Genomic DNA, 12,255 nt, shown 5'->3' with positions numbered 1-12,255 from the left:
ACGATGCATCGTCTAGTTCTGCATTTTATTACAAGTAGAATCATTACACAACAAAGTAATGCATATTGGAAAAATACATTTTTACAATGACTCCAGACAAACACTGCAGATAAAATGCCATTGTTCTAAGACTTCCTTTTCTATTTCACAGAGGGTATTAGAAGGTTCAGAGTTACTTCTGTCACTGGTACAAGCTTTGATTTTTCTAGAGACAAGTTTGGTGCAGTACCCACCTCTGCTGGTTACAGAAAAGAGAGGACTTGCCTATTAACATTTGATCTACAGAACAATCCAGCCTTGGCCTCCCATACTGTTCCATGTTAGTTTAGAAGCACTACTGAGCAGTTGTACAAGCTGTTAATCTCCAGCACAGGAAGTCATTAAGGCATGTCAGCTTTTAGCCAGCAACTTACTCCGAGTACCTTGAACACCGACCCTCTCACTCCACTCAGTGGTGTGAAACGGTGACTGCACCTTGTACAGAGACACAAAATCTCAGACCACGTTTTGTGCTTGTGTAAGAGTGCTGGGTGACTGCAATCAAAAGGAATCCAGTCTCAGAACAAAAAGCTACAGCACGAACCACCCGACCTCCCAGGCAGCCCTGCTGAAGTGCCTGGAGCCTGGTGTGGCAGCAGCACTTCCCAGGGACACCACTGTGTTTTCCATTTACCCTTTTGTTCAATGCTTGGCAGACTTGAGTCTGAAGTTAATAGATACCACTAAAAAGACAGCAGGGGGAAGGGGGTGGGGGGTTTGGTCACCACTGTATAATGCTACAAAAAGGGAAGAGCAGTTGTTTAGAGTTCGAAATGTGTTGACCACCACTACGTTACCAAGTGCCTCGTTCACATTTGTACCCTGCAGTGGAGCATTGCCAGCAAAACTCCCAAAAAGTCTCAGAGGTCTGAGAGCTCAGACCAGTACTAGGCAGAGTGTATGATGGGCTGAGTCCCACCACTTGTTGGTGGAGTCAACCTCCTCAGCTGAACTAGAAAAGAACTGACTTGGGTTTTGGTTCAAGTTGTTGAGCTTTTCCCCTTTAGCTCTGGCAGAAAGCTATTCAGAGTTGGCTGGAAGGAAACTATCTCAAAGGCACTTTAAAATGATCAAATTTGCTGAATTTAGTTGCTTTAATGAACATTTCAGACTGTACATTTATCAATAACCTTACCTGTCATTTCAGACTTCAGTAAGAAAGCTGGGACAGTACTGGCTGTAAACAGCAAAACAGGAACACTACAGATGGTTTCCCAAATCTTTCAGAGTTTTACACAGTTTTAATTAATATTCTACTTTCTAAAAGAGCAACTAGCCAGCCTTAAACTTGCCATTCAGTTGAGTTTTCACCACATCCACACCTTTCCATCAGTTAAAAGCTTGCTTATTCTGTTAGAGCTGAGCTCCCTGTTCCTTTGCCCCTTCCAGAGAAGTCACTGAAAAAGTGATGTTTCAATGCTTTAGCACTTACATGTTGTGCAGTTTTCCAACTGAGTTGAAGTCCATAGGCTGTGGCCTTGGAAAACCACTCCTCTACCAGTGTCTGGAAGCATTCTGAGCACACACTTACCCCTCCACAGCTCTGCAGCTCCAAACCAAGAAGGAAGTCAACGTGTTCCCATGGGACACACTACAGGCAGGATCCTTTCACCAAATTCACTCTCTCCACATTAACTTTCACTGCTACAGACCTACAGCCAGTGACACCCTGAAACACCAGAAAGCAGTGGACTAAAAGTACAATGTTTGCCATCACCTATTTCAAAGAACCCAGACTGTAGCTTGCAATTGACTTGACACCATTAGTTCAGTCACCAACATTAACTGACACCACTACAGTCCCACATTCACTTACAATATTATGCCAGAGATGCACCATTTGGATTAGTAACTGTGTTAAGAGACCAGCTGTGTTACCCAGGGCATTCTGTTGGAACAGGACAGCAGCAGACATCAAACAGTGAGGCAAGTTTGTATTGTCATCCATTACTCTTCCTAGTGTTACAGGGGTGATTCCAGTTACAACATGTGCATATTGGGAGATCAAAGTGCAGATCAAGTGAGACTTGACGTGAAATTCATTGTGCAAACGTCAGCAGTTACACCCTCTCCTGTCCTCTCCTTGGACAAGTTTGAGAACAACCTCAAGCAAGTCTCCCCTACAGCAGCAGCCTGATTTATCATCTCATCTGACTCTTTAAGACTGACAAGTCACTGTCACCAACTGTCCAGGTGTTCACTGGAAATAACAGTCATTAAATCAATGCACACCAGTTCATGGAGCACAGATGAGGAATGCTGAGCTGAGTCTAAACTACGTTCATCTCTTGGGATAAAAACAGCCTTACCATGGCATGTAGTTTTGCTTAAGTACCCATTTTTCCTAACTGAAGCCTTTGGCCATCAAATCACAACTTGGTCCACCAGGAAAGTCCCTTCCTGTTCACCTGCACAACGTGGTGATGGGTTTTCACGGATCAACCATGTTTAAAAGAGCATGACCAGCCTAGATTAAAATACTGCAGCTTACTCCTACTAGGAAGCCTCCATATACAGTCCCACTCACCAGCAATCCTGCTGAAAATGGACCCAAATTTAGTGTCTCGAGGTGCAGCACATTCTACACTGGCAGGGCTCCTGGCTCTCCCCCAGCAGTCACCAGGCTCTGTAAACCAAGGAAAGTGCTACTGTCCCCCTCATGGGATTCCTAATGCACTTCAGCATTTATTGCTGTACTGTGAGTTTGACTTGCCCAGGTTTAGTGTTTCTCCTTTAGCACATGCTCAGGCCTTTCAGCAAACTCAGCCATTTACACAAGTTCCCTGGACTGGAAGGACCAGTGATGTAAAAATGAAAGTGCAACAAAGACTGACAGTTCTAGCAGGGATGAGCAAGAGCATTTACTGCCTAAAGCAATCCTGCACTTCTCCTGAACATGCTAAAGCTGATGAGACTTTGCTGAGGAGGTATCAAGATGTGGGTCTGCAATTCTGACTGCTTTGCATTAGATGGTGTAAAGCTTTCTGTTGTAAGGCCACAATTCTTGAGCTATACTTAGAACTACCCCGGGTTTGAAGAGTTTCTTGAAATGAACAGTGGTTGCAACAGCTCAGTTTAGCTTCACAAGAAGTCTTCTCTAGAGAAGGGGAACATTTATCTTTAAGACAAAGCAAAGAAAGATACCTGGTTACCCTGAAACTTAATGCCATCTCTACTAAGCAGCCTGAAAGCCACAGGACTTAATAGAGTTGCTCAGTGCAAAGCACCATGTCAAGGACAGACCTGTTTTGCATCGATTCAAACAGTCTAAATTTCAGCTTCCATACCCCACTGCAACTAGAAGAGGGTCTAAGTTTCTTTTGTCACTTGGTTGCCACGATCCATTCGAATTCCTAGTGAAGTCTATCACAGCCTGATACATTTACAGTCATACAAAGTCATTTATACCAGAGTATATCATAACAGGGTCCTTAATTAGTTCAGTCTATTGCAGAAGACATGTATAGGCCTCCTCTTCCCTATCCAGAGGGCTTGTAAGCAGAGCTGCTGTCAGGAGCACTGACTGGGAATCCCTTTACTTCCACAGCATACTAGGAGACTCCTCCCAGAGTCAGGACATCAAAGCAGATGTTGCAAACTCGGACTGGCTTGTTCAGATCAAATTTTATGATGGGAATCTCCTTTGTTGAGCACTTATGGCAGAGCAGGCGTCCACAGTGTCGGCTGTTGGGAGAAGAGGGGTGGGAGAAAAGTGAGTTCACTCCTAATGAACACCAGGATTTTAGTCTTTGACATTCTTTATCAATGCTGTCATCACTAACATGGACAGTACCAATTGAAATGTTATGTTTGTCTTGTGTCTTCTGATATCTCTCATGGAAGAGTTTCCTAATGCCAAAACCACATGATGCTTCTGTACTGGTACAACTTCAACTGATCCACCTGTGGTTTCTCTGGAACACTGGGCTAAGAAAATCTTAGCTTAACATCCCTCTAACCCAGCATGTTTTGTAGAAGGTCAGACTAGCCGAAAAAAGCAACTCGTATCTACATAAGAGCAACTTGTGTCAGCATTTTCAGCCCTTACAAACAGAACCCCAAAGCTGAGCTGGCAACACCTGCCCAAATCTCTCTCCTGTTTCAGAGCAGGTCAGCCCCACACAGGGCTGGTGTGCTCCCTCCTGCCTGTCCTGGATAAGGAACAGCCAGAGGGCTGTCCCAAAGGCTGTGTCTGGCTAAGCTGGGCTCTGGGGACAAGCAGAGCTGCAAGTCAATCATCTTGCTCCATAAGCAGTGAACAGCCTGTTGAGCTCTCCTGCATGGCAGTGGGCTGCACACCAGGATCCCCCCTGGAGCTGGGACACCTCTCAAGCCTGAGAGTGTCAGATACTCAGTAAGTGAATTGGGAGTAAGTGCTGAAACCTTGATCTTAGCTAAGTGATCTAAAGGATTGATTGCACATGTATCATCCTTTAGACATAAGCCATTGGCCAAGCCTGGGACTAAGTCTGGATCCAGTCACACCTGAACTCCCAGTGAGAAGGAGTTTAGAACACAAGGGGTCTTCTGAGCCTCAGTTTTGTCTGACCCAATCCTCTATACAGTAAATAATCAAGTGTACCTTGCCATCAAGTCTTGCTAAACCACTGCCACATTTACCACTGAACTTTGTTAACTCACTGTCCTATATCAACACAATACACTGTTCTCCCTTTGAGTGAAGTGCATCACTCTTTCCATGACAACTACTGAAAGTGGGCATTTTAATCCTCTTTTACTACTGGAACTTGGACAGGATTTCTCATTTACAACCAGCACAAACTGCTTAAGATAACATTTTAGTCAGACCACAAGTTACTGATCTAAGACAGGGTGGAATGTTTCAGCTGGATTAGTGGTTATACACCTGCATTAACATGGAGGTTCCCTAAACCACCAGGTGGAACAAGCCTAACTACATTTGGAAGAGGAATCTTTCCTTGTAAGCACAGCAAGATGGGTCATGTTACCAGTGATGTTTTCTTGTCGTGACTCCGAATTTGGCAGTGCATTCGTAGCAGTTGGAGCCATCACACCAGGGAGGTTCTTTTGTCAGCATATCTGTTAGAGGCAAAAATGTAAAGACAAAATGGGCTCAGACACCTCTTGAGTTCACTACACATATTAAGGAGACTTTGTCCAGTTTAGGTTGCAGCCAGTACAATGGATCTAACTACTCTTGAATTCTTGGTTGTAGACAATGTTTAGGTGCTTTCAACATCATCACATTACCCACAGCAACTACACACCAGCAGTTACAAAGCAGTGTCTGGGTTTTAAGCTACATCAGACTACACACCCAGCCAGGAGTTTCCATGTCTATCCTTCCAGGAAAAACAACATTTAAGTTTGACAGGTCTGCACTGTACAACTACTCAGCTGATCGTGAGAAAAACTAGTATTTCTACCCCCCCGCCCCGAAAGTATTATAAAATTCACAAGTTCAGCCTGTCTGGAATTACTGTCATCTAAGTCAGGTGTCCAGAGTTCTTTCCTTCACTGAAGTATCCCAGAAGCATAAGCTAAAAACACTTTCCCACTGCAGCCAGTGGTACTCACCCAGCAGCCTAAAGAGAAGCTGTTTTGTAGCAACTTGGTAGTTGAAGATGTTGACTCCCTGGTTGTTGTTGACCCCAAGCCGAGCCCCAGCTCTCACTATTGCACGACACAAGTTGGCATTTCCCTTCATGTAAGCCAAGAGCAGCACTGAAAAATAAAAGCCAGTTCCCTGCTAGCAGAGTGGTGGGCTGTGGTATCCTCAGTGCAGAGCAGCATCTTCAGTTTTTAAGTTTCTGTGCAATGTTTGCATCTTACTGTATTTAACATATTACTGCCAATTATTCCAGCTTTAAAAGTGACATAACATGAATACAACTTGAGTGGTTTTCAAGTTTAACAGCTGTTGAGTCTCACCCACCTGTGTTTCCTTCAGCATCAGGTTTGTCTAGAGGGTACTCTGGCATACACTCCAAGAAGAGGTCACAGATGGCTGCTGCATTATCTTTCCCATATTGTCCCAAAATGTGCATTGGTGACTGGCCTCTGGGGAAAAGAGTTTGTTATCCTGATCAAAGTCTGCTTGCTACTGCAGTTCCTCATCCAACTCTCCTTGTTTTCAAGTTTGGTTCAGACTTAAACCATTACCTCAGTAACTCAGTACCACATGCACAGAATACTCTGAGTTGGAAGGGACTCAGAAGGATCATCAAGATCAACTCTTAAACGAATGGTCCATACAGGGATCAGCCCCACAACCTTGGTGTTATTAGCACCATGCTCTAACCAACTGAGCTTATCTCAACTGCCTACTTTAACTTTTTTTTCTTGGTGTATACATATAATTTCCACAGAATTTAGAAACAGCATCATCTGCACACTTCACTCAAGTTTGTGTATAAATATTATAATACAAGCCAAATCCTTGTTGTTTTTAAACCAGTCACATAATCATACATTTTAAAACAGAATGTGGTTCTTTTAGTCCCAAGACTATAAATAATTACCTGATATTAAAGGCTTCTGCATCCACATTGCACTCTGTGAGGAGGACCCGGATGTTGTTCAGCCGGCCGTGCATCACTGCCAGATGAAGAGCTGAAAAGTAAAAACAAAGCAAGTCCAAGACTCTGAATGTCAGCAATAATTGCAGCTGATAAATAAATTACCAACCCCCCCTTCCACTTCTCCCATCTTCCCTCTCAAAACCTCTGATTTCCTGGACCTTCATTCTGTTCCACCTCTGCAGAACAAGCCCTGTCAGTGGGCTCTCCCCACCACCAGACCTACTGGAGTGTTTGCACTGACTTGTGTAACTTGACATTTACCATTATTTCCATTTTCATCTACAGCTGCAAAGTCCACTCCATTCTCCAGAAGGACTGAGCAAATGGTGGGCAGGTCCTGCTGTGCTGCCAAGTGAAGGGCAGTCTGACGGTGCTTGGTCAGCTCATTCACCTGGGCCCCTGCCAGCAGCTGTCAGGGTGCAAAAGGGACACGGTCAGCGATGCTTCCAGGGCTATTTCTTTATTTCTGTGAATGAAGCACACAAGACTCCACTGCACAGAGATACTGCAGGGCCTCCAGCACATATAAAATGCTGTCATTACTGAGCTCCTGCAACTTGTGTTTGTGTTCAAATGCGTAGAAAGGGCAAGGGAAGGTTCTTTAGGTGAGTCGCACTGCCCAGGGATTGCTGCAAACCTGGGGGAGGCAGCTCAGCAACAGCACAAACTAAGGGAACTTTCTGTTTCAGAAAAAGTGGTGTCACCTTCAGGTGCCTTCTCCAGGTTTCAGGCACTGTGTGTTAAGCCACAACGTGCATTTTGAAGCGGAGGAAAAGCGACTCCAGCACGTACCAGATTGCGCACGATGATCTCGGAGCCAGCCTGGACTGCCAGGTGGAGAGGGGTGAGTTTGGAGGCATCCTGGACCCTGGAGTTCACATTAGCCTGGACACTGATCAGGAACAGCACACTCTCGATGTCTGAGTTCTGAACAGCCACATGGAGGAAATTCCGGCCTTTGTTATCAACCTGGGGCAGAAAGGGCACGTGAAATTAAATCCATTACTGCTGGAGAAAAAGTTGTTTTATGTAGCAGGACATATTTTCACTAAGAGACACTTGCTCCATCTACTTGAACTGCAGAATCTTGTTCCTTTCACTGGCTGACATGAGAGACTTATCTGTTAATCACATCTATCAGGTGATTTCTCAGTTCAGTTATCTGCTGCAACTGCTCACTCAAGCCTGCTGCAGACTGCTTTATTTCTACCTTATAACCTGGGCATTGCTTGACCACACACTGGAGAGTATTGTTAAGACAGACAAAAGGTTAACAGCTGTTGTAATGAAGCACTGAGCAGCAGTTAATGATAAATTCAGTTAAATGAAACAAGCTTGAGTCAATCTGGCAGTTAATCCAGGAGAAGGAAGCAACATGCAATCCTGCCACACTGATGCAAAGTGTATTCACAGAACCATGGAATGGTTTGGGTTGGAAGGGACCATCCAGTTCCAACCCCCCTGCCATGGACAGGGACACTTTCCACTATCCCAGGTTGCTCCAAGCCCTGTCCAACGTGGCCTTGAACACTTCCAAGGATGGGGCAGCCACAGCTTCTCTGGGCAACCTGAGATTTCATTTTGGCTTAATACCAACTACATGTTGTTCAACTTTGCCTTGAAGCTGATATTAAAGCATATTCAGAACTACCTGTATTTATAACTATGTTTTAGATATAATAAGAGCTCACTAAGCACTGAAATACTTTACTAGTAATTAAACTTACACAGGGTAGGAAGAATCTCCTGAACAGCTGCCTGAAGTGTCACACCAGAAGCCTGAAGATACAGTTGGAGATTTTATAGTTCAGCAGGGCAGCATAGCATCTATTTTTCAGCTATTTTAGGTCAGGTTTTCTGCTCTGGATAGCTTTAGGAGAGCTGGGTAATAGATTATTTCTGTACTAGTCCAGCACAGAACAAGGGCAGAGTTAGAATGTTCTCCTTATATACACATAGGCCTGTTCCTCAGTTTAGTACTGACAAGATAAGGTTTGACAAGACACTAAACCTTAATGTTCTTACTCACACATAGGACATACACCCTACAGTTCCCTAATAAATCCTGCAACAGACAATTTGGCATCTGGCAAACGGATTGCATGTACAGACACAAAAGGATGAAGCAGAACTGGCCTGTGGAACAACTGTTACCACAAACTAGTAACAGGACCAGCATGGTTTGAACACTCCCAGCTTACCTGTTCAGCAGCTCCTGGTTCCCTCTTCAAGATTGCTTCAGCTGCTTTATTATTTTTATATGTCATGGCACAAGCAAAGGGAGTCATTCCTTGCCTGTCACGTACATTCAGCTTAATATCTGGATGTGAAATCATCAGCTGAATGATAACATTATGCTGGTTGCTAATGGCAACATGGATTGGAGTTCTTCCTTCTGCATCCTAGAAGGAAACCAGGAAGTTTCTTACGTGAAGATTCAGTAATACACAAGTTCTTCCCTAATTCTGAAGTGTCAAGCAAACTTGACAGTTTAGTTCTGTGAAACACCCAGCTGCCTTCAGCAGGGACACCAAAGAGCTACAGTGGGAGCTCAAAATCCACAGGGCAAGAAAAGCAAATTGGGATTTGTTTCTCCAAACAGGTTGACCTCAATCCTGTGCTATAGAGCCGTTTAAGTAGCTCAGTGTAACATCTCCCACATAGTCATTTTGGGGGCAGAGATGAGCATTCAAATTTAACAGCAAATTCAACTGAGTGTTTAATCATTTGTCTGCATCAAGCAGCAGCTTACAGCCATGGCTGCTCTGTGACTGTGTTCTGTGATTCATTCTGATCTCACTTTCAACAGCATCAGGACCTAGAAATGTTACCCATTCATCTCCTTTGTTCTTATCTGTCAAGCTTTCTGTCTAAGGATTACTGTGTAATCAAAAATGAAGTGTAACTCATACTTACATCACCTCAGTTTACTCAGTAACAGAAGACACTTCCCAAACACACTGCAGAGGAGTATTATGGAGTTTTACACTGTAGCTCATTTAATGATTAATTGCAGCAGAATAAGAGCCCTGCTTCTTCCTTTAATTCACAGTAAGGACAGAGGAGCTGAATTCTAATCATTACATCAGAAATGTAACACTGTACCATTATTTTCTTTCAGCACAGCTTCCTGAATTAACCCACCATATGGGCAGATAAGCCCTAGGCCTGATAACAAGGGACAGGAGAGAAAGCAGAGCTGCACTGGCTCAGCTCTAAGAGCAGGATGTTCTTTTCCCCATCAAGCAAAACACACTGCTGAGAGGAAACTTTGTTTTCGCTACATTAGAGGCAGAGAATCAACTTTAAAAAATTGTGCACCATTTCTCCACACACCTGAGCATTGACATTGGCACCAAACTCCAGAAGGCACTGGATCACCTCTTCTAGTCCCCAGCAGGCTGCCAAGTGTAGGGGTGTCTGTCCATCATGAGCTTCCTCTTCTCCTTCTCCATTCGGGCCCGGCTTTCTGGGACTATTCACATCACACCCACTGAAACACAACAGTCAATTCATTATGTTTAATACAGACTTGAACTGTTTCAAAAAGGGTCAGAAAAAACTTTACAAGAGCTGATCCAGCAACTGCTGACACATCCTACAAAAAGCACAAACTCCTGGTTTTAGTTTGACTGTGGTCATCAAGACCATGATGCTACAGAGATAACAAAATGTGTCTAAGATCAGTCAGAATTCCTGAAGTCCCACCCACCAAAAGCCTGAGGAAGCACATACTTGTTACTGACTTAAGACAGCACTCAATGAACTTATACCAGGGACATACACATGCCCAGTAGAAGGTTTGGGAAGTCCCTGACCTGCGGATCAGGAAGCATCCGATCTGTTCACTGTTCTCATCGATAGCCCTGTGCAGAAGGGTTTGGAAGCAGCCACTCGGCCCCGGCCCCCAGCAGGTTGAATCACAGCCATGCCTGACCTGGAAGGAGAAGCACAATGAGGCAGTGAAGGTTTTTTTATGTCTCCAGACTGCTACTTTAGTCCCTGACTAATGCTTCTGGAACACTGTCCCTCAGAGGTAGAACCTGAGATGCCTTGTCTATTCTCATGGCAGTCACTGAATTTCAGGAAGCTGCTTTAAGGTCTTCCAGACCAGTACTTTATTGGTTTACTATGTAATCCTTAATTAGGTGGTATTTATTAACAATTCAAATATTCACCCATATACTTTGATAGACAGGTCTTAGGCCAGTTGGACTGGTTACCTCACTTTCAGCACCTACAGCAACTCAAGCAGCAGCTGCAGACATTGCCTTTGAAGCTCTGGCCCATTTACCTGCTTTTCTATACATTCAGCTAAACAGAGAGTTTCTTCCACGAGTTGTACTGCTAATATTGGTATTCTTCTACTAGAGAACTACAAACTTGAGCAATGTGGCACTTAAGACTTGTTCCACTCCACTTTACAAGGTTTGCACATGAGTAGTTGCAGTGCTGACCCCAGAAAGGTTCTTATCCAATATCAGCACAAACAGCCAAGTACAGTTACAAACTTATTTCTCAGGTCACCAGCACAGCTTTTAAATACTTGTCTCTAGCAGACAAAAACTGGGTAACAGAGACAAAAACTTTCAAGTAACTTCCTTATGAAGAAGACAGAAGGAGGTCTACTTCAGTCTCCTAAGAAATCTCCTCTTGGATCACCTGTGCCTGAAAGTAAATTTACCTTTAAAGTAAATATAAGGCTTTAAAGGCCTTCTTGATGCAACTTTAAGATGCAATAAGAGCTAGCACTAACACACAGGCATGTTCAGTTTTATTCAGGAAGCTGATCATTACACAAGCCTGGTATGCCATGGACTGAGGCTTTCAGTGGATCTTTACTCCTTCCAGGATCTAGATAGCACATTCTATAGTATTTTATTACAGTGGCTGCAAGAGATTTGGCTGTATTTATAAAAGAGGGACCTCTGGTGAAAAAACCCTCTAAAATTAGTGATATTGGACCACTCTGTTCTTTTCATGCACTGAGTTTGGTTTGGCTGATAACCTCTTTTGTTGCTAGCAAGGTGCACAAAACTGAGACTAAATTAAGCCAACTGACAGTCTTACCAGAGTTGATGCAATATCCTCCAGGTTGTTTTCCAAGGCAAGCCACAGGGGAGGATTTCCTTTCTCATCTGGCACAGACATGTCTGCTCCCCTGGTACAAATGGCATCCACCACGAGAGGGAGCTGGTTTTTGATGGCCAACTGCAGGGCTGTCTCTCCCTCCTGTGTCCTGCAGCAGGGACAGTTCCAAGTGTGTTACTACAGCAGTTTACTGAGAAAGCCAAAAATCCCCTCCTCACGTGTGTATTTCTGCTGTGGTAAGGTCATTTCTCTCCAGCCAAGCAAACACACCACGCTCATATTTCATCACAGCTTTGTATTTACCTTTCTTCCCCCCTTTAGTAGCAAGTGGTTGATTTCTAAAGTTGGAAAAGTGAGTGTTGTTAGCTCAGAGACACTCACTGCCTTCAGTGCAGCCATTATTTGAACAAGTTCCTTCAGAGCCAGCCTGCTGCCACAGCAGAGAACAGCTTTGTCTGCAACGTGGCAACACTTCAAGCAACAGTCAAATACCAACTGTTAAAAGCCTGAAGTTAGAACAGCAGCATTAGGCAGTTTGTACCCGTGACATTCATGACAGTAT

At 44.0% G+C, this 12,255-nt stretch overlaps 1 protein-coding gene across 3 annotated transcripts in view; it reads right to left on the bottom strand.

The window, feature by feature from the left end:
• Window positions 1-4: 4 nt before the first annotated feature.
• ANKFY1 (ankyrin repeat and FYVE domain containing 1) overlaps window positions 5-12,255 on the bottom strand; it is a 32,452-nt gene continuing 20,201 nt past the window's right edge. For all 3 annotated transcript variants that reach the window (XM_032707704.1, XM_032707705.1, XM_032707706.1), the window contains 11 exons: window positions 11,673-11,841; window positions 10,421-10,539; window positions 9,939-10,095; window positions 8,804-9,004; window positions 7,395-7,571; window positions 6,864-7,011; window positions 6,543-6,633; window positions 5,957-6,081; window positions 5,599-5,745; window positions 5,010-5,100; window positions 5-3,723 (listed from right to left, as the gene is read on the bottom strand). In XM_032707704.1, the coding sequence (XP_032563595.1) occupies window positions 3,591-3,723; window positions 5,010-5,100; window positions 5,599-5,745; window positions 5,957-6,081; window positions 6,543-6,633; window positions 6,864-7,011; window positions 7,395-7,571; window positions 8,804-9,004; window positions 9,939-10,095; window positions 10,421-10,539; window positions 11,673-11,841 (1,558 nt within the window). In that variant the 3' untranslated portion in view covers window positions 5-3,590. The remainder of the gene's footprint in view (window positions 3,724-5,009; window positions 5,101-5,598; window positions 5,746-5,956; window positions 6,082-6,542; window positions 6,634-6,863; window positions 7,012-7,394; window positions 7,572-8,803; window positions 9,005-9,938; window positions 10,096-10,420; window positions 10,540-11,672; window positions 11,842-12,255) is intronic.

This window comes from Chiroxiphia lanceolata, chromosome 20 (genome assembly GCF_009829145.1).
Source record: "Chiroxiphia lanceolata isolate bChiLan1 chromosome 20, bChiLan1.pri, whole genome shotgun sequence".
NCBI classification, from domain to species: Eukaryota; Metazoa; Chordata; class Aves; order Passeriformes; family Pipridae; genus Chiroxiphia; species Chiroxiphia lanceolata.
This window is presented reverse-complemented; position numbering and strand designations above follow the sequence as displayed.